Source organism: Amphiura filiformis, chromosome 1, assembly GCF_039555335.1.
Source record: "Amphiura filiformis chromosome 1, Afil_fr2py, whole genome shotgun sequence".
In the NCBI taxonomy this organism is placed as follows: Eukaryota; Metazoa; Echinodermata; class Ophiuroidea; order Amphilepidida; family Amphiuridae; genus Amphiura; species Amphiura filiformis.
In genome coordinates this window covers 72,437,716-72,461,103 of record NC_092628.1, presented here as the reverse complement: position 1 = coordinate 72,461,103, position 23,388 = coordinate 72,437,716, and the positions used below count along the sequence as shown (strand labels likewise).

Genomic DNA, 23,388 nt, shown 5'->3' with positions numbered 1-23,388 from the left:
CAGCAAGCACTATTTGTCACAAGATTTGAAAAGTAAATAGCCTATGTACACACTGAACACAATGCACATATACAAGCTGTATTTAAGTACATGCCAAAGCTGTCAGTATAAAATGATATATATGACCTTCACGATGCTATTAATTTAGCCCAAAGATTAGGAAAACTAGCAAAACTGGTGAACTGGTACTGTTCAAATAAAAACATCTGCAAATCTTGCTGCAATTTCCAAATAGTATTTCTATTACTTAAATAATTATTTTTGTTATTTCTTTTAATACAAACACATTACTGCCTATGACGACTTTATCGTATTACTTACATATCAAAATCAAGTAATAATTACAAAATTCGCCGTAAACTATCACCTCTGTGGGTGTTTGGGATATAACCGGCACGAATATTTTCTCAACACTGCGGCATGTGAAAAAGTAGGTCAATAGTCAGAGAATACAGGGTGGGTGCGGCACGCCGCACCCACCCAAAAAGAAGGGCAAACCAGACCCCTACTGTGGCCCTACACGTATGTACCACTGAACACTTACACTTACACTTACACTTAGGTTGATGGGCAATAGTTAGGTTAATTAGCCTTTATGACCCCATATCCAAATTCGTGCTGCCAATAGGTATCTATCTTATTCTTGAATTCATTTACAGATTTTGCCATCACAACATTTCCTGGGAGACTGTTCCAGTGGTTGACAACTCTTATGGAGATGAACAGACAGCAGCTAAACAAAAGGTAGGTAGTCATAAATGATTTGACATAATAAGAAACTTAAAGGAGTATTTCGTGATCCTGGCATCCTCTTTTTATGACATTTTTCAGTACATATCCACGAAAAAAGCTTATTCTCAAATTTTCAGTTGATTCGGATTTTGCGTTTGCGAGTTATGCATGATTATGTGTATTACACTGCTCCATAGACAATGCGTTGTAATTTCGTTCTGGTATACCAGAACGAAATTCAAATTTAAACGATATTTTTGCTAAACGAATTAATTTGCAAGAAATTTTTGGTATATAAACATTATGTAGCAGCTTGTAGCCAGATGTTTCCAGTGGTATAAAAATCTCAACTTTTTTGACAAAAAAGTGGGGGGATGAGGCTGTGGCACGAAATGCCCTTTCAACGCTCTTAGGCTTGGAAAACAGTATGCAAATGCTTTAATATGCAACATATTTGAAAATTAGGATCCAAACAATTTGGCATGTTCAAAGGCGGGGGAGAATTTTGGCGGGCCGAGAGGGAGGGGGCAAGCGATTTTGGCAGGCCATTCGAAATTTTACTCCCCGAGGGAGGGCTCATAATTATTGCACAGCCCCTTAAAGGAGGATTTCGTGATCCTAGCATCCTCTTTTTATGACATTTTTCAGTACGGTAGATATCCACGAAAAAAGCTTATTTCCAAAATTTCAGTTGATTCCGATTTTGCGTTTGCGAGTTTATTATGCATGATTATGTGTATTACACTGCTCCATAGACAATGTGTGCACCAGAACGAAATTCAAATTTGGCGATATTTTTGCTAAGAAATATTTGGTACCGTACATAAACATTAATAGGCCTATGTAGCCAGAGGTATTCAGTGGTGTAAAAATCTCAACTTTTTTTGGGAAAAGTGAGGGGATGAGGCTGTGGATCACGAAATGCCCCTTTAATCTGTTTCTTTTAAAAAGCAATATGAGAAATCGCACATTATTGCTTTAAATCCGGCGCCAGCACACCCGGAAGTAAAATCTTGGGTGACTAGCTGTCGGTAAAGTAAACAGAGAATGGGAAATTCCAGAGTGAGTATTTTACATTTCCTGATGAAGCAATATCATGATTATAACAACAATGACGAATTATTATTCTGTACAGTTCTGCTTTTGATATGATTTGATTGTAAAGAAAACTTCCTCACTTTTACAGACATGTCAGTTGACTGAGGATCTCATAAATGCAAACATTACGGTAAGTCCCGACGTCGCAATGTCAATGACTTGACATGAAATGTCACAATGGCATTTGATTTAATTTAAGCTTACTAACTTGTTTTAAAAATATATAACTTAATTGAAGATAGCGGAATTTTGACACAACTAGCAAGACTAGCTTCACGGCATCGGTGATTGTTACCAAATGTTTATCGTTCACGATCATCTCAAAGTCTCAAAATAAAATGATCAATGATGTAGGTATGAGTGGCAAACCTTAGTTAACATATTTGCTAGTCAGCCAAATTGGCCTAAACCAGGGCCCAAACACAATACATATTTACATAGAAATTTAAAAGAAAAGATTGGTCAAGGAAACCTACATAAATATATTGTCTATACTTCACTTGACCCAAATATATGATTTTTATTGGTGATGAGACAATCGCACATGGAATTTTAGAGGGATGTTGACAGCAGTTCCACATAGGAAATCTGCCTTATCATGAGACTATGCTGGTTTTTTTTTTAATTGATGCATTAAATATTGGCTGAATATTTTTGATGAAAGTCAATCTTTGGCAAGATGTAACTTTGCTACGGAAAGTGCTATGACAAAACGGTTTTCAGTTTTGGCTTTCTTTACTCAAGGGCTTTAAGGTGGTACTACATCCCTTGATAAATTTGTGAATATTTTTGCATTTTTCTCAAAAACTAATAAAGCACTGGTAACAAAAGTTATGTATATTATAGGGGCAAGGAATCCAGTTTCTACACTGGAATTTCAGTGACTCAAGACAAGTAATTATAGATTTATTGATCAAATATTGGTTTTCCCTCATTTTTGACTGTAACTCCACACTCCACAACTGCTGTCTGTGCTGAAATAAAATTACCAGTGCAGTAGTTGTAGTCCTTGCCCTTATAATATACATATCTTACTTGTCACCAATGCGCTATAATTTTTGAGAAAAATGCAAAAATAGGCACAAAATTGGCCAGGGTGTAGTACCACCTTAATTTGATATATAAAATGATGCAGTTTGACGGCAAATTTGAATTCACCTTTCATACCTAAATGATGCTCTGTCGTGGATGATGTTACTACCAGGTAGTGTTACCAAAACTTTTTTAGCGCCAAGTTGAAACTTTTCAGTGTCAGGTTACAGTAAAGGATTCTCGGCCCAATTTTAAAGCTTTCAAAAAAAAGCACCCAATACCGGATATTTGGGCAGATTTACCCAAATTTAGAATACAAATCACCCAATTGGACGGAAAAGCAATTGACTTAAAAACTTCTGGTACAGACTAATCAATATATGATCATAAAACCCATTTAAATTGCAATTTCAAGCTTCGGAGACAAAACCTATATGGATCGGGTACATTGATAGGAAAATGAAATTACTGCCATGGCATAACCGCCATGACACTGGCAAAAGTAACCCAATTTTAGGCAAGTAGCAGCATGCTTTTTTGAGTAGCGGCGAATAATCGCCAAGTAGCCCAATTGTGCGTCTAAGGCACAGCATTGGCATCACTGCTACCAGTAGCCAGGGCTTTCTCCCATTTGCCCACTGGAGCAATAAAGTGTGGAAAAATAAGGAAAGGAGGAAGAGAAAAGAGGAAGAAGAAAAGAATGGAAAATGGAAACAGAAGAGGAAGAATGTATAGGAAAAAGAGAAAAGTGGGAAGAATCTACTTTGGGGAATTTTAATAATCTTACCGACCGGGAAATAATGAGATTGGTTAGGTCGGGGGCTACCTTCCCAGATTCATTCATTCACCTCCTGGCATTAGCACCAATCCAGCTTCAAATGTGGGAGGTGACAAATTGGCCTGAATTATCAAAAAGTAACTGAAAAGAACAAACAATGCGTAATTTTGCCAAAAGGTGGGGGGGCACATGAGACTGTGCTGTTGATCATCAGGTTTTGATCTTTTTATCATCATCACAGTCTCAGTCTTGCTGATGAAAGATGGAGGAGTAACCATCTGAAAATGTTGAGGTAGGAATAACTTTCTTGTGCTTGGATCAAAAGTTTTAAACTTTACTTGGAAAAATACTTTTACATTTTTCTTTACTTGGACATTTTAATGTTGATGTGTTATATGCATTAATGGAATGCTTTTGTTGTTGTTCTTTTACCTATTTTTACTTTTTATGTTTTTGCATAGATTACCAGCTGACAGATAGAATATTTATGGAGCTTTAAAGATGGCACATGCAGGTACATGTATTACATTATTATAGCTGAAGTAGTTAAGACTGATACCAGAATTCTTTTATAGGTCATCATACATCACAAGTATTTCATTTTATTCTATAAAATATAGATTATTTAGCAGAGCCAATTTGATATCCTCAATAAGCAAATGACGCTCAATTCCACAATGAACTATAATGTCGGTGATTTAATGTGCGCTTCATCTAAGCATGACCTAGTAATCAGCACACTTCAACAATTATTCTGCTGCCATTAAGGTGTATCAGAATTATTTCCACTTCATTAAGTCCGCAACTGATGCGGCAGGTACTCTCAGTGACTTAGACTGTGATTACCCCCAGTAGCTCCCCCATTTTACACCTGAGTAGAGTGAAGCAATTGGGAATTAAGCTATCTTGCCCAAGGACGCAACACTGGCTGTGGTGGGGCTCGAAGCCGCAACCTGTCGATTATGAAACTAATGGTACTATGAACCTGATAACTCATTTGAAATGCTGAGTAATTAAATGCCACAAGATGATGATACACATAGGTAGCAATTTGTAAAGTAATCAAATGATATTATATGCTTTGATTGGCTTTGGAAACTGTAAAAGAACAAAAAGCATAATAAAAATTGGGCAATATTCAGCATTATAATATTTACTGCATGGTTATAATAACTATGACATCAACAATATATTTTATTTTATCAAATTAGTTTCCCCTTGTTTTAAAATCTTTAGTTCCTCATCAATTTGCATGGTCAAACTCAAATTTCAAAATTGTTAAACTGGTCCACTTTTGTGACACTTTGTAAGTCTTCATACTCAAAATTCAACAATAGGTTGTGCCATGGGTTGATGTCAGCATTCATTAGGCGGAGGCACCCTATTTAATGTTTGCTTTGGACATTTATTGATTTTATTGATTTTCAGGGCAAATGGAGTCCATATTGCTGACTAAAAATTTCATGGCTCTGCGGGCCCGTTGGGTAGCATATCGATAGGACTGCAGTGATTTTCACAGGATTTTGGGCCGGGGCACATCTTATTTCAAACTGTTACTTTTCATACTTGTCATTTATATGCTTTTACCTCATAGTTGATCTGAATATATTTTTCTGTTATTTGCCTTTGTCAGATCACCCATTGAGTTTACGTTCCGATGATGGTCGACAGTATGGTGCCCAGTACACTGCTCAAGAGACTGCCAGAGCACAAGGTAACACTGTTAGTAGTGATTTGTTTCATCATTATGGGTGTTGTACTGTGATGGCCACAATTTTATTCAGAGCCATAAGGGGATACCGAAGAAAAAATTCACAAAAGGCCCCGACTTTTTAGCCCTTGAATTCCCACACCCAAAATAAATCCTGGCTATGGGCCTGGGGTCCATTTCACTAAACTGTTAACCCTTCGTAACTCAAGTAACCGTTCGTAAAGTTATGAATATCCAATACTAGCCGAAACTTTACAAAGGGTCCCTGTAGTAAATCCCTATTACTTAATACGAAGGGTACCATTTGTAAGCAAGTTAAATAGGAAAATGGAACTTGCGTCTCGTCGTAAGATAGGTAATAATTACATGAAGGATCTACCAATTTGTGAACGAATTTCAAGACTTATGAAGCTTCGTAAAGTTTAGTGAAATGGACCTCTGGTTTGTTTGTTTACTTTCATATGCTTATTTGTTTAACCAGATGCTCTGTGTAGAAAAACACTTGGGTCATGACATGATGAAATACTGCTCACAAAAACTGTTCAAACCAAGTTGTTTTAAATCTTAAAGATTCAAAAAGAAACAAGTGCAAGTTAAATATGTTACAGATCAATGAAAAAAGCTACTCCACACATTAATCTTTGCGTTCGGTTTAAGAGATAGAAGTGTCAGAACTTTGTCTCATCTGCCACGTCAGCTTAACTGATATGTTCACTTTGTTTGACAGATTATATTAGAGTCGATTCAACAAGTCATGATGTCAATGCTCAACAAGAGACTAGTGGACCACAAGGTATTTTTGTTTGTTAGTTGGGGTGTGGTGGTGGGGGGGGGCATGTTTGCCGCTAGTGTTGGTGCATGTGGAGTGTGTGTGTGGAGGGGTGCATTGGTAAGGCACTCAAAGCAAAGGATGAACACCCGAAAGTTCTGTGATAGCCAAAGACACCCAGCAACCAAGGACGTCCACTGTTCCCTTTCCCTAGCAGCATATTGCAAACAATGTAAAAATACATATAAGGCCATGTCTTGTTAGCCAGCGTAAAGTCAGCCAAGGAAAGTCTCGTCTTGGTTGGATGGTAATTGACAAGTGGGTCTATTGGCTTGGCGCCTAGTTGTAGATCGATCCTTGGTTGCAGGCTGTATGTGTGCTACTTTACACGTAAGGTGTTTGTGTGTGGGGGGTGGATATTTGTGGGACACAGATATTTGCAAGTTGTGTACTTCCTTATGGAAGCCAAACATTTAAATGTCCTCACAAAACAAATTTATGCAATAATATTAGGATAATGATTCATGTTTTGCATAATTATTATTTTATGAAAATAAATATATATAAGATGTTATCATGATGTCTGTCCCAAACATTTAACCCAAACGACATAAAATCTAGACTAAAAATATCTGTTGGTGGGATGAGTTATGTGTATAAGCTGGTGTGTATCTATTGCCCCAGATGAGGATATTTGTAGGATATAAAAATAACATAAGCACAAAACACAAGACATTTTAAAAATTCTCTTCAGTGTTTTAGTTTGTAACAAAGTTTGCTTCATTTTTATTGCAGTTTATGTTGGAGGAGCTCAGCCTATGAGTCCAAGTTCTAACAATGATGTTAGCACCCAGGAGACCAGTGGATCACAATCACAAGGTAAACACATATTTGCTGTTTAAGTGTGGGAAGGGGGAAGGGCCCATTGGGTAGGGCCCCCCAAGTAGGTTTCGGATAAAACAACAAACTACCTTGGAAGGTTCAGAGCTATTTATTTTATGATACATCAATATTTTAATGTGAGGCCTGGCATATCCCAAAGTGAGATTACATTGACATTCTTCTTTTTTTTTCAGTTTTACTTGATGACCTGAGTAAGTGGGCGAGTGCCTTACATGACATTCAAGTATGGAATCAACTTATAGACAAAGGGTCACCATCTGATCTACTGGTCTATCTGTATTTCTTGAAATCTGAATGGGCATCTAAAGTGAGTGAAATCACGACAAATCGAGGAGAGAGGGATGGTATGGAAGCATTACTGAAATACATTATTCAGTCCGCTGAACCAACATGGCCTCAAAGGTTACAGGAAGGATTGATTGAATGTGGACAGAAACTTTTAGCAGATCGGTTTGCAGAAAAGTATGAAGAGATATGTAGGAGACAAATACTGGAGCAAAGTCAGGGTGGGAGTGATCAGCCTGATGGTAAGTTTATAGACATGCACATATCACATAACCAAGTGTCCTATTTAGAAGAAAAAAGTGAAAAATATACTATAGAGCACTGATATTAATTGATTAATTACTGTATGAAATAAGAAGTTCTCCTGAGTATTACCCTCTATAGGACCATAGCACCCAGTCAGTATGTCAGTGCAGCAAATTTGGTGCATTCGCAACTGCATTCAAACTGTGGAGGTGTACATATTATACATATCACATACCAACTGTGGAGCCTTGTTGCTTAAAAACCATGTCTTTGAGCATAGGGGTATAACCCCCCAGTTTGTGATACAATCACCTCCACAGAGGATCAATTGCGTACAGATGTGTGTGTGAAAAAGGCCACAGTTAGGATGTGTGTGTGAAATGAAACTATACTACTACTCTTGGGGCGTTTGCAAGAGGGGGTGATTTGGAAACTTGTTTGTCATGTTGAGACTTTGCACATATACAGTTTTTTAACCATATTGCATGGTTCATTTTGTCTACCCTTCCACATTCCCTACTGTGATATACTGGGATAACTGGGATTTGTAACTTAATGGGTTATATTGATGACTTTCTTTGCAAATGGTAGTAATAACAGTCTGAACTTATATAAAACAGACCAAGCTCTTTCACAGACCAATATACTATCAAATAAGAGTGGTGTGGAATGGCTGATAAAATCATAATGAAAATATGTCAAACATAGTTCTGTGATTTAACTTCATCATAATTTTTTGAAATGTATTTCACAGGATCAATGAATGAACCACCTGAACCTAGATCTACACTTAGTCAAGGTAAGTGGATAATGGGCTATTCCAGTTGAAATCCACACTACCCCTGTGGAAGATTTTGGTAATATCTTCCACAGGGGGAGTATGTTTTTCAAATGTAATTGGTCAGGGTATATCTTTTTGAAACCCATACTCCACCTGTATTATGGCTTTACCTATATCTTCCACAACTGGAGTGAGTATTACAAATAGAAGTTGCCAATTGTCTATTCTATTCAAAATTGATACTCCCTCTGTGGCAGACTTTAGCTAAATCTTCCACAGGGGTAGTGTGGATTTTAAATGGAATAGCCCAATTGTCTACAGCTTTATTTAAATCATTAAGTCGTTTTACTTTTCAAACACCTTGTATCTTGTGAGAGGGACTTCGTAAAATACTTATCAAAAGAATACACTTGTGGAACTATTTTAGTAGTAAAGCTAACCTTTTTGTGGCATCTGAGACATGGCATGCATATAATGCTGAATACCATGCATGGGACATTTTGTCAGAACCACATGCATATGTGTGTTGCATCCCTTCAAACACCTGCAAAGCATTCCTTGCTTCCATATACATGTATGTCAATGTAGTATAATTGATTTATGCCATTTGTATTCTGATTATATCAGGTATTACAAAAAGTCATATGATTTGATTTACAGCTACCCAACGCAAAATGTTTTCGTAAAAGGTTAGAAATGGGCAGAAACTAACGTTGGTGTTTAAATGTCAAGCCCTGCCCTCCTTCCAAACATTGTGACATACTGTGACAAAATATTTTTGTAAAACATTTTCAATCAATATTTTACAATAACATTTTGACAAGATTTTTTAAAAACAATTTTGTAGTATTTTTCATGCAAAATGTTTTAAACGTTTTCATAACCTTTATATAACCCGACATTTAAATGCTATAGAAAGTTTTTAACCAAACACCCTTTTAAAAATGTTTTACAAACATTTGTTTGCTAGGTATCTGCGAATGATATTGATACATTAAATTCAAATCTTTATTTTATTTTTCATTTGTAGCCATCATTCAACACAGACAACTCTACGAAATGGCAGTGAGAAAACACCAAAAAGATCTCCGCAAAAACATAAACCCATTAGTCTTACTGAAACACATTCCCTACCTCCACAAGGGCCGAATCCAAGCAGCCATGAACACACATCAGGTAAAGGCGAAGCCACAGATGTGTTCTTGAAGGAACTGATGTACCCACAAAGGGACAATGACTGGCCACAGGACTTGATACAGGCATTACGCAATGAGAGTCAGTCCGTATTCGCAGATCTGTTGAAGAAGGAATATTTTGATTTACGAGCTACAGAATTTAATAATAACAGGTGTGGAGCACTCAGGGACTATCTAAGACAACAACACCCAACATCAGGTACAGGATGAATTTAGAATATCTCTCCATCATTTTCTCCTCTTCTTTTTCTCCTCTTTCTCTGCTCTTCCTCCCTGTATCACAAATTAAAGGTGTTAAAGGTGAACTGAAATGTGTCTGCTGATCCAATAACTGATAGCCCTACACATTTTGGCTGATATTCAATATATTTGTTTGAGCATAAATGACAAGCAGTGTGTGAGCTAGCCCACTGTGTGGTAAATCAGAGCACAATACAGTAAAATACTTCGTCCATAAAGAGAGTGAAAAATAGGAGGGAAAAGTAATAGAAAAGAAATTGCACTGAGGGTATAATTGATTAGAAATGAAAGTCATGTTTCTGCTGATCTGATATTTTGCTGATAGTAGTGTGTATTCATCTGATCATATACACAATGTGGTCATTGGGTCACCGATATTTTCACATTCTTGGAGGAGTGCAACTTGTAGATGTATTGCGAATATGATTAATGCTAAACTGCTAATGAATGCCTGTGGATGGTCACCAAAAGTAGACGGGATATATTATATGCATTACTGTCAAGGTTTCTGGTTCATATCTATAGCTAGCAGTTCAAGACCAATCATGTGAATACATTTTTCAATGAAAAAGGGAAATTCTGAAGAAAAAAAAGAGATAAAAATGTGTCAATTAGGCAAAAATGCTCAAAACTGGTTAAAAAGAAATAAAATGTGGAAATTTGGGCAAAATTTCCAATCAGTTCTTTAGGCCTTTCTTTTGATCTAGTTTGACAAAACCCTGCATGTAGGCCTACTACCAATATAAAATATAAATGACCTCCTAAATCATGTGGGTTGCCAAAATGTTTTATTTTATATTGTGTCAGTGCATAGCAAGTTTTTGTTCTTTTAAAATTTGTAGATATTTCTGAAGATTTAAACATGATAGCAGTCAAATTTAGCAATATCATCATAAACATGGTTTCTGTTTCACATCTAATGAATTTCAATTTGATTTCTATGCTGTTGCAGATATGATGGATCAAGCAGTTCCTATGGATGAAGGTGCTTCATAGTAGATTGATTACCAAATGGAATCACCAATTGATTATCAAACAGTTGAACATCTACAATCAAAGAAATTAATGTTGGCACACTCGGGCATACTAAATGTAAATCGCCACCCCTCTCCCCAGTTCAATGTTGATGAAAGCACTCTTTTCATTGGGCTCTCCAGTCTCCCCAATATTGATTGAGGGGGAATGGGGGAGGGAAGGGGAAAGTAGAAGGTATGTACTTCTCATCAAACATAGTTATACTAATTTCACTTAACTATCAGAGTGGCAGTGAAGAGTTCCAACATATTGTCAAGGTGTGTGAACTATTAAATTCGTTGATTGTAGTTTTATAATTGAATTGGACTGAAGAACTCAGATTCTGCAATATTTGCATCTCACTCATGGAAGGGAAAATATTCCCAGCAGACAAAAATTGTTGCTACGTATATCCGCCGAACTGAAATTTTCTGCATATGTCTTTTGAAAGGCTTTGTACTAAAATAGCTTGCTGAGAGGAACAAGTGAAAGCCTTCGCTCCTGATGCCTACAGTTTTGAAAATTTTCCACACAAAAGTGCACAATCTTGACCAAAATGGTGAAAGTAGGTATATTGATGGGTTGTAACATTCACTTTTGTTTAGAGGAAGTCTGCATTCCATAGTCCAGTGGGCACATCCCATACAAATTTATTTGAAGAACTCTCACCTGTAATGTGAGCATTCTGTATATACTTAAATCTCTACTGCCTTCAAAAGGTTGAATCAAGATTTTCTATCAGTATTTATTTTTTGATGCACATAGAACTTATACAATGTATATCTTGCACTTGACAAAGCCTATTATGTAACTTGTATGTGGCAACTCATGTATGTAGGTGGGGCTGGGTGTATGTATGTATGCATAATATCATGCATCAAATTTGTGTAATATGTTGGATACAAACAGATTTTTCACTCATACTTTAGTGTTTACTATAATTATGTTGTTGATGTACCTTCTCTGGTCAAATTCAGATGAAAATCTTGTTCTTTATTTTTTAATATAGCCGATCGATATTATTAAAAGTTACTTCCAAGGATTCTCCACTGAAGCCTAGATACTTTGCAAAATGAAGACAATTCATTTTTGGGCATGATTAAGGATATTGAGAATCACTGCATAGCTTTAAATAGAAATATAAAATATTATTGTTATTTATGTTATTATAAATAGTCATTTTAAAATCTATATAGATGTTATATATATCAAATAGTATCATGAGGTGGGTATGTTTTGTACCTCACATTCGTACCTACAAATATCAGTGGGGTTATGAGAAAAATATGACCTTTCACCCGATACCAAAAATCATTTTGATGCACCTCACCTCACCTCCACTGTCAGATGTAGACCTCCTCAAGTAGCTTCCATAAATGTATCCTTCTGTTCTGTGCTTCCCTTACCCAGGTTGTGCCCATATAGGATGTGAGATCACACCATCTTCGTTTTTATCTTCCACTTCTCCTTCCTGTTCTTGGCTGCCATTCAGTTAACCTCTCTGTACATCTGTTGTCCTTTGTGACATTTCGAGGGTTGAGAGCCTTAAAGGGTGTCTCCGGCAATCATAACACTATGCCTTATATGTTAGAAAAATAATTATCAAGCATGAATCACATGGCTTTATTTAAAATAAACTCATATTGACCATAAAAATGAACAAAAACATCTCTCAACACGCGATATTCAAAATTCCTACGCCGAAATTGGGCTAAGTGCAGTGACGTATTGGTTATTTGTGCTCAATTGTCATCAGCATTCATTGTATTACAGAAACGTCATTGCACTCGACAATTTCGGCGCCCGGGAATTTTGAATATCCCGTGTTGAGAGACGGATGTTTGTATTCGTTTTATGGTCACTATGAGTTTAAATAAAACCATGTGATTCGTGCTTGATAATTATTTTTCTTACATGTAAGGCATATTAAATGTGATTGTTGTGATTGCCGGAGACTCCCTTTAACTCGCATGAGTTAAAGCTTTCTGGTTCTCAACCTCCTCATTTCAACATTCTGTAATTTGTTCTGTATGGTGATATGCATTTTGATGTAAAGTGAGGAAATGGGGTTGTGGGATGAGGCTGTCAATTTGAATTGTGTGGCAATTTTATATGACTGTATTTAATGACCAAACTGTCTTTTTTCTAACTCCCAGTACTACCAGTTCATTACTCCTAATATGAAATATTACATATATTTTTAATGTACATGTATAATTTTGTATATAATTAAGAGGATTATAATGAATTAAAAAGATTCATTCTCAATTGAATTACTCTTACCGTCGTTTTATCTTTTCAGTTTCTGTTTCCGTATCCGTAATAGTTTTTGTAAGTCATTGTTATTCTGAAGTGGTAGTCTCCCAGGTATGACCAATCTTTTATTCTAGCCTTTTGTTAGTTACTGAAAATTTGAAGCTCGTGAATTTCAGTTTTCGTTTTGGTAAGTTATATTGATTTTTTACATAAAACCTTGAGATGTGCGGTTGGGTGCCAATCTAGACAAAAGAAGAGTCTAAATTTTACGGTCCTAAATTCAGCGGTAAATTGTACGGCTTCAATTGACTTGTGTTTAGGTATATGCACTTACGCATAGACGTAAGTGGCTCGTAAAAAAAGTCTTGCATTGAAATATATACTAACCATGTTGCCAAGTTATAAGCAAAAGTCTTTCATATTGGCGATGAAACGAGCGCCTAAAATCTCCCAATGAGGCGCTGTACAAGTGGTGATTTGGTAATCATGTTTTATATTGAAATGCAATACAAAAGAATTTGCATTGGAGCAAAGATAATGTATTCTATTCATGGCAAGCTAATCTGATAATTGGTTGGGCCTATATGCAAAACTCGGGTTTATTTTAAATGTTTATTTTTGCAGAGCTTATTTTCAGTCATGGATCATACTGATCAATTTCGCAGGGGAGGGGGAGGGAGGGAGGGCGGGATACTTGAGACTGAACAAGTGAGAGCGGGAGGGGTGAGGAAGAAAGAGAGGAGAGGGCTGGACGGAAAGACTAGAAAGAGAAGAACTCGATCGAGAGGAGAGAGTAGGGACCGGGGAGGGAGTGGGGAGCCTGATCATGGGGGGGGGGGGGGGGGAGGAAGCAAACAAGGGAGATAGAAATTGATACGAGGGCAGGGCGAAACTGCGGCCCTGCACAGGTGCTTTGGGGTGCGACATGCTTATAAGCGGACCTTTTGTGATTTTCGACGTTTTTACAGAAAAAGGTGCACCTTTTCATTCGGATTGGCATTTTGTCATAATCATGATAATAATGTGAATCAATTTTTAAATTGATAAACAGTGTCAAACACGAGAGGGCGATAGACCATTAAAACACCGGTCAGACATCGGTTTTCCATAATCTTTTATCTCCACTCCAGCCTTTTAATATTGACACAGGCAATCATCTCTATTGAAATAAGCTGATTGGTACTTCAGAGTTAACAATGAAATCAGATTACAGTAAACTTACTGAATCCCTTGCGTTTTCGTATCTGAACAATAGAGTTACGGAAACTGAAAAGATAAAAAGACCCTTAGTCATGTTTTATTTATTTTTTAATATCATCCTGTATCAAGTGTACAGAAGTTTATACTCAAATAACACTAGTTAGGAAAAGTTGATTCAGAATTATTTTTTTCTCCAAAAAAAATTCTGACAAGAGATTTCTAAACAGCAAAACATGCATCAGGCTCTGCAAATCCTACCACCAATTTCAAATTATTCTGTACAAATTTGGGATTCTGGATTTAATTGTGTACAAAAGAAATACAAAATAGGCATGCATAATTAACATTCTACCAAATGAGCATACTTACTGCTAAAGTCAGTCACACTCAGTTTCATTTACTTAGATATTTCAAAAATATAGCTTATGATTTTTATGAAGTGATTTAGTTCACTGTAGTGCATTGAAAAAGTTCTGTATGGAGGCACTGCCTTTTGTGTTGTTTTGCTTCGTTTCTTGAAAAGTTGGAAAAAAAAGATGTTCTGTATGGAGGCACTTATTAGGGGAGGAGTGTTAAATTAAGTCACATACAGTATTGAACAGCTTTTGTATCAAATCATTAATTACCTAGCTGTGCAATGTGAGCAAGCAAAATCAGTCGTTAGTCGGATATGATCTTCTGATATAGCCAAAGACAATTTCATTTTTGTTGCATACTGTTTACACTTCAAGTCCATACAACTGTTCATATCTTTGGAACTAAATGTTCAATTTCAATGGGGCTTTCTGCAAAATGTAGCTTTGCTAATGCTGTTTACAACCCTTTAAGAAACTAAAAATTGAATATGTCCGACTTCACACTGATGTTGCTTGATCACACCACATATATGTGCTGTAATTTTGCTTGATTACACCACATGTGCTGTAGAAGGAAAGGCGACACAATCTGATCCAAAAACATTAAAAAGAGATGAAAATGGGCATATAAAATGATCATAACTTTCCAATAAGTAACCTTAGGTACTGAGCAGGGATTTCAACATCACTAAGTATAGTACTGAGCAAGTTAGTAATGGTAATAGCATCATTTTCAAAATGTCCTAAGTTTTGTTTGAGTGGATCGGATCATGTCATATGTGACCTGCTACCACAAAATGCATGTAAAGTCACACTCACAAGTTGCTAGTTTCAAATGCTGTGGATACTGTGTTGGTGTTCTTTGTTTTATAAACACATGTTCAAGCCAGAAGTGAATGGGGGCACAATGGGCCATTCACGAAGGACATACTACTGGCTTGTACAGGTGCGCTGCAAAAAAGATCAATTCTGGCAGGATATCACTTTTTCATTCATAACATTTAAACGGAATATAATTTGGGCCTAACATTTCACTGGGATTGCAAGAAAAATATGAGCTTTCTTCTGATGCCAAAATTTCCATTTGGATAGGAAAAAGTGGGGGGGATGAGGCTAGTGATCAAGTCACTAATCTTTAACATATGACAACATTGAAACAATACACAGAAAAGTAACCATTTTATTTCAGTTATCTTAGTATTTATTAGACACTTTTATGCAATAAAAATATACAAACTGACATAATAAATAAGAGTGTACAAATCAGAATCGGTGGGAATCCAACCAGGGACGATTACCAGCTACTACCCTCTAAAATATAAAACCAAGGGGCAGGGTTCGAATTCAGTCAATTTTTTTGCATCGCAGTTTGTGCTATGCAAAACACATGTTTGCATAGCAGTATAGCACTTTTAGCTATGCATTTTGCGATGCGATACCGTCGAATTCGATCGCTGCCAAGGGGAACCTCTGCTTTATTCTTGTCTGTGGCACAGTTATGGCAATGCAAAAATTGGGATCTGTGCATGAACCTTCAAAACTCGATAGTTAGCATATGTGCTTACTAATACTATCAAGCGCTTTTAAAACATGCAAACTTGAAGAGCCCCATCCACAAAAGTGTAAAGGGTTTTGAGCAAATCATCAATACACATGGTTATAATATGAACAAGTAACCCTGCAAATATGTGTCTCTACCCCATTAGCTCAGTTGGTAAAGCGCCGTACAATCAGTGCTCGATAGTAAGCACATATGCTAACTAAGTTTTTATGGTATGTGATTTGCATTAGCTTTAATTTCACCTTAGCCTGCCAGTTGTTAGCAGGTGATCTCCTTCATTTAAAAATGATGCACATGAATAAGATGATACAAAGTATCTGTGACATTTTGTTTCCCCAAAACACATGTACCTTTAATAGCGTAAATACAAAGAATCTGAAAGATCCATGTACATTTTGTCCCCTTCCATTTAATGGTTCATAATCATATACATAATTTTCTATCATGATTTGTAATATGATAGGTTGTAAGGTTGTATATATCAAAATTATTGGTATAAGTACCATCAGTTTCCAATGATTGTGGACACCACTGTCATATCAAAATTTTAGATTAATGTTAAGCAAAAAAAAAAAAAGGTTTGTATCATGTACCTGCACGTATTGGATTTCTGATGGTGAAAATAATCAAAAATAAAATCTTATTTCACAATTTTTATTTTACTTTCAAAAAATTGAAAATAAATTGCCATTGACAAAACATGAAGGCGAGTTTTCAAGGGGGTAACCCCCCTGAACACCTGATTTATTGATAAAATAACAAACGCATTCCGCATTGGATTTGTAATCGCTCAGGGGATATAAGACTAAACTTTGTGGGGGGGGGGGGGGTCATACAAATATAAAATGCTGAACATTTCAAGACTATCCAATGTTACATTTGAGAGAATCAGGCATTTCAATAACAATCAAAACTAATGGGTACCAATTAATCAATTCATACAGCTTATTTAGAGAATAAAAGATAGGATTTTGTCTTTTGCCTATCCAATATCGTGTCATAATGGATGGGCTGGCCAATATTTTGAGTAGTGGATGCCGGCGCAGCCGGTATCTACTACGATAAAAAAAAAAGACAAAATCCTATCTTTTATTCTCATTCTTATTCAGTTTTAATGTAATTTTTGCAAGAAAAACTGCCTTTTTTCAGAAAAAAATAAAGTTACTTTTGTGAGGACATCCCTGTTGTTTTAAATGAACAAAACCATCACGAACATCTAAGCCGCCGAATCGCGTTCTTTGTTCTCGCACGTGTATAACGCGAACGCATTATCGCGAGATCATTGAGGAGCAACAAGCGTGCCGCCGTCAGGCATGAGAAATCTCCGCGTTTCCGCGATTTTCCGCGTTTTCAATGACCCAAATCCGCGAGAATAACTGCTTTCCGCGTTTTTCAAGTATTAGGTAAATCGTGGAAATCCCCGTCTGAATTGTACATGTTTTACTCGCGATAAACGACTGGAATCGAATATTAGCAAAAGTAGTCTCACCATCAGACTCTTGATGACGCTAAAGATTAACATATCGTGCACTTGGGCTACCCACAAGCTTGGGGATGAGGCTATATAGCAAAAGACCTTTGACCCGACGATAGTAAACTTTTTAAAGATGGTTTCGTGTCATGAATTTCGCTCTGTAAAGAGATGCGATCGGGTGAATAAAATCCAAACAATCGTGTCCGAAAGCGAAATATTTGAACTAAAAACATTACCAAAGAGTTAGTATGGCGTCGAGGGATTGTGATTTCCTAGAAAGGGGCACTTCTGCAAGCAAGAAGATCGAAAAGACCCACTGGTGAAGAACTTATGGCGGTGGGAATGGCTGGATCATACACACAGTGCAACCGGGCAGAAGTTGTCGCATTGCATAAGATTGATCAAGAAACCTGGTTTTGCTTTCTGCATTGTTTGTGATAAGGAGATCAAATACGCAATGAGGGGACGCGTGGCTCTAGTTGACCACGTGGGAAATGATAGCCACAAGAAGATATTGAAGATGAGGAAGAGTAACACTGTTCTTCCAGGTAAGCTTAAAACTCTTTGTCATTTTTTGTATCTTCATGCACTGATGCATGCATGTCATTCATTGTATTGTTGAATTTGTTGACTATCATTTAGGAGGCACATACCTCATTTCGCTTTCTCATGGTTGTGCCAAAGTCTAGGGTTGATTTAAGTTGGGGTTATATAGGCCAAAGGGTATGTAGGGGTCAAAGGTCAAAAAATAATCGAATTTTAATTGTGCATCACATATCCAAGAATCGGCTTCATCGGTCATGTTGTTAAGTAAATACCAAATCCCGAGTAAATATGGCCAATTTAAGATGGCCGCCCGCATGTAAAAGTATAGGCAGTTGAAATTTCAAATCGCTGTATCATCCAAACGCAACACATTTTTTTTATGTATACATTTGCTATGCCAATTAAAACCAAACTTGGTAACAATGATCAGTGGATGGGGGACTAGGGCTGAGGTGAAGGGTCTTGAGGTCAAAGGTCATCTAGGGGTCAAATTAGGTGAGGTCACAGGTCAAACCATCCATCAAATGGTTTGCGCACCAGTAATTTGTACTTAATCTTTGACTTTTGTGTCACTCTTGTGTTCCTGCAGGTCAGAAGCCACCTTTGTCTAGTGGAAGTACATATGGACTACATCCTTTCTTCAAACAACACGTCGCAGCAACACCAAAGAGCACCGTTACACAACCTACTGTCCCGGTTTCTGACAGAGTTTCAACAGCAGAAGCAACAGTATTGGGATTTGCTGCTGAACATTCTCTCCCATTTACGATGGTTCCTGAAATCATTACATTACATTACATTATCGAAGCAACTTGCTATCCATAGATCGTACATCGGCTTCATATAAAACAAAATATGGACTTGGACAATCTTTCACTGAGGAATTGATTGACGATCTTAAGTTATACCCTTTCTCACTGAACATGGACGAAGCCACCAGTGAAACAAACCACAGGGTTGTGACTGTTCTAGTGAGCTACTTTTGCCCGCAGCAGGAAGAAGTTGTTGTAAAGCATCTGGCCTCATTTGCAGTTATCAAAGTAAATAGTCAGACTTTGTATAATGAAGTTGTTGCACTCTTTGATAAATTTGAAATTCCATGGACAAATTTAGTTTCAATATTGATGGACTCATGCAATGTTATGCGGGGATCGAAATCAGGGTTGGAAACCCGTATTCGAAAGGAAAAAGCCCCGCACCTATTAGACATTGACGGGGACAGTTGCCACCATGCACATAACGCTGCCAAAGCATAATGAGGTTTAGTTGTACATTGTAAGATTTCACCAGCAATTTAATATAACTAGTCATGAGATATTAGGCCGTTTTTAGATTAGGCTTACATAATACATGATAGATTTGTCCTGAGATGACATATGCTACACATTTCAATTTTTGCTGCATTATAAACCTATACTGCCCATACTAGTATGAGATAATTTTACATAGGCTAACCATGTCTCCATCAGCAATTTTGATGTCAATGTGGATATTTGTCCAGTTGAGCATGTGCTCACACAATGTTAAATTTGGTTGGAATTCCAAATCTTACATACCATTTCATGCACATTTGTATGAAGATGGTTAGATAGTTTTGATTGAGAAAGTCATAAAATATATTAAAATTATGTATGATTTTTGAACACACTGTATCCACAGATCCTGATTTCCAGGATATGTGCTGTATCTCAGCAAGGCAACATAACTCATTATTGAAGTTTGATTTTTTTTTGAAAGCCTACAATGTTCTTAGCACATTGGTTTTAATACAAGAAGTTTTGATGGGGTAAATAAGAGAAGAACAAAATTGTGTACTTTTTGAACCAAAATTTAACTTATCCACCCTATATGATATTTGCAAGAATAGTTTCTTTATTCTAGAGAATTCCCTATTCTGAATGTCCACTCCTAAAAAGAAACAATTCTTGTGAATTCTTATGTCTTCTTTAGGGTTTAAGAATAATAACTGGGGGGGGTAAAAGGAGACATTTTTCTTGGGAATTGGTGGACTTTCCACTCCTAAAAAGGTGTCTTTTCTTGGGAATTCCCATGTCTTCTTTAGGGTTTCCAGAATAATGACAACCCCTTTTGGAGGAAAATTTGCACTCCAAAAAAAAGGCAAAAGTGGACTAAAGAAGACATGTAAATTTGTACCATAATGTTTTGGGAATTCCCATACCAAAAAATTATATCCGAAATAATGGGAATTCCCATTTTGAAAAAAAAAAATGCTTACAAAAATGGGAATTCCCAGTGTCCCTAAAGAAGACATGCAAATTTTTGCCAAAATTTTTGGGAATTCCCAAGCCTAAAATGGTATTTTTTTCTTGGGAATTCCCATGTCTTCTTTAGGGTTGTGAGAATAATGGCCATTTTTTTGGGAATTCCCAGAGCAAAAATGGTGAAAATTTTTGGGAATCCCATGTCTTCTTTAGGGGGTGTGCCTTTAATTTCTGGAATAGCCCATTTTGTGATCCCTTTGACCAGTACTTGGAACAACTTGTGGCTGATATTTTCACCGATTTCAAGTGGTCCGCTGACCTCAGAGAAAACTTAGCATTTATTTGCCAGGCGCTAGGTATCAAGTATTCAAGACCAGAGAAGTATGTCAGCCACCGGTGGCTATCAATTTATGACGTCAGCTGTGATACAATTCGAATGTTGGATGCATTCCTTTTATTCTACTTCCCATTTCTATCCAAGACTGACCAGGCATTGTATGTGGATGTTGTCAACAAGATCTACAATGACTATGATGTCAGTGAAACTTCAAAGAGTGGAATAAAAAAACTCCAACAAGAAATGTCCAAAAAGAACATGACTACCGATGGAAAAAATAGAAAGAAGAGAATCTATGAGAAACTGTTCTTCACTGGTGAGAAAACAAAGCTGATGCTCAAAATCTATGGATGTGTCCTACCCATTCTCAAAAAGTATGTCATGCTCTTCCAAACCCAGGAGCCAATGATCCACAAGCTGAATGATAAGCAAAAAGAGCTCTTTGTTGAGTTCTTGACATGCTTCATAAAACCCGAAGTGTTGACCGGTGCTACCAGTGCTTCACTTGTAAAATTAAACATTGAAGACACAAAGAATCATCTTCCAGACACAAATGTCCATCTTGTGAAGAAAATCACAAAGAGCCTACCAGAAAAACCTGCAAAAGAACTCATCGGACAGTTGAAAGAGGCGTATGTCAAATGTGCAAAAAAACTTCAAAGTAAAATGCCAATTAACAATAGACTACTGAAATGTATATCTGCCATTGATCCTGTGTGCATAGGTCATACTGCCACATTGCATCACCTGCTCCAGCTCCCTGAGCATGTCACAACCTTGTTCAATGAAGATCAATGTTTAGAGTATGAGCAAGAAGTTCAGAGATTCCAGCTAGAAAAAGACCTCATCCCTGATGCTGGAAGTAAAGTTAGAGTAGATACCTTTTGGGCAGGAATCAGAAAAGGTGGAAAATATCCCAACCTTAGTAGGATGGTTTTGGCAATACTGTCTTGCTTTCATGGGCCACAAGTAGAAAGCTCATTCAGCATAATGGGCAATGTGCTAGACCATAGCAAAGGGCAAATGAATGTCAGTACATTTGCAGCAATACAAACCATTAAATATCATATAAAGTCCAGTAAGAAGAGCTCCCTTCAGTACTTTAAGAGAAAAGATCACTTGTATGACCCAGTGAACACAAGAGTTTGCAAAAATTTGAGAAAATCATACAAATTGTATCAGACAGATTTGGAAAAGGAAAAGGCAGAATCAGAAGAAAAGAGAAAAGAAAAGGGTATTGAAAAACCTCCAAATTCATGTCCCACCTCTAAAACACAGAGTAAGAAAGACCTGTTCAGTGCAGCCCTGAAAGTGCAGAAAAAACATGAGAAGGGAGTCAAGGAACTTGGTAAGAAAAGAGTTCACACAGATCAAGCAACTACAAGTGAAGTTGCTAAAAAAAAGAAAACTGACAATGGATGTGAAAAGTTGCATGTATCAAGCAACAAGAAAGATGGAAGGGTAAAGAAACCTGAAAGTGTCACAAGTCGCCAAGTGTAACTAAGAAAATAACTCAAGGTCATACAGAACAAAGCAAAGTGAGGGTAAGTATTTGATTTTCACTCACATTGTACTAAAAAGTGCTATTTTTTCATTCAAATTAAACATTTTGTCTTCATTTATGTGTCTTTTTTTCCTGTAAAATTGCTCTCCTGAGAGGGCCTCAATAGGGTTTTTACAGTGTAGAAGCCCTCTGGCTTGGGGGCTCCGCTGAGCCCCTGGACCCCCGCCCGTGAGGCGATACTCTGAGTCGCTCGCGACCTCCGCTTCGCCATTTTTCCTCTTTTTTAGAATTCCTCACTCTCATGCCTGCGCCGTTGTGTGGCGGCGCGCTTCCTGACTAATATCACTATCAACTATTGTGAGATATTATACTCCAGAAAACCAATCAAATTACGTGAATTCTTTACAAGACGCACCCATTGAATAAGAATGTGGGATAGACTTACACAGATTCATCAATATTGTTGAAGTTGATTTATTAATAGTCACATCGATATCATATCAGGACAGTATTCCATCTTTTATAATATGGATTGGAGTCATGATGTTACACAGAAGATGTAGTTTACATTGTACAATTTGTGACATGTTACAACAGAAGGTACTTATGGGAAATATTTGGAAAATGAAGGCTTGATTTTTGAGATATGATCGATAAAAACAAGGTTTTTTTTAATTATTATTTATGAACTTTGTAATTTGCAAACCTTACTCATCATTTTCTCAGAGCACACAAAAGGTACCTTTTGATTTAACACATTACACATCACATAAATTGGTTCAAAACAGCAAGTAGTTCACTTACTAGTGCTTGCCCTCACATAACCTCAATAAACTTAATATTAGGCATGTCCACTAAAAATTGAAGTACTTTTAAATTGATTCAGACCTAACTTATTGGCTTGGAATTGATGAAAGAAACATGTTGGCGTTTAAATAATCTTAATCGGACGTTTCATTCCAGAGATATGGCCTTTCGAGTGTCACGGTTTTATATAGGGCTGCTAGAACATGTTAAAAGTTAAAGTCCAAAAGGAATACTAACAGAAAGTGCAACTTTAAGGTACTTTTTCTTAATGTATTTATTAACTAGCGTTATCTGGAACATTATATTTGCTTATAACAACATGAAAATAAGATCATCCTGA

The 23,388-nt window shown here is 36.8% G+C and overlaps 2 protein-coding genes across 3 annotated transcripts; both read left to right on the top strand.

Moving 5' to 3' along the window:
• The first annotated feature begins 1,773 nt into the window (after positions 1 to 1,773).
• LOC140152843 (uncharacterized) lies at positions 1,774 to 13,058 on the top strand. 2 transcript variants are annotated; one of them, XM_072175375.1, is made up of 9 exons: positions 1,774 to 1,794; positions 4,102 to 4,154; positions 5,274 to 5,354; positions 6,079 to 6,144; positions 6,916 to 6,999; positions 7,197 to 7,550; positions 8,309 to 8,353; positions 9,366 to 9,730; positions 10,724 to 13,058. In XM_072175375.1, exons 2-8 carry the CDS (start codon positions 4,142 to 4,144, stop codon positions 9,539 to 9,541), a joined length of 819 nt encoding a protein of 272 aa, XP_072031476.1. In that variant the 5' UTR covers positions 1,774 to 1,794; positions 4,102 to 4,141; the 3' UTR covers positions 9,542 to 9,730; positions 10,724 to 13,058. The 2 variants fall into 2 exon arrangements, with proteins under 2 accessions (XP_072031476.1, XP_072031471.1); XM_072175370.1 differs by lacking the exon at positions 1,774 to 1,794 and adding an exon at positions 1,803 to 1,960.
• A 5,935-nt stretch (positions 13,059 to 18,993) lies between these two features.
• LOC140162798 (uncharacterized) lies at positions 18,994 to 22,436 on the top strand (the record flags this gene model as incomplete). The annotated part of the gene is made up of 3 exons (XM_072186104.1): positions 18,994 to 19,428; positions 19,838 to 19,869; positions 20,641 to 22,436. Coding segments are annotated over 3 exons (2,064 nt in total), but the record flags the coding sequence as incomplete, so codon positions are not given.
• Between the last annotated feature and the right edge of the window lie 952 nt (positions 22,437 to 23,388).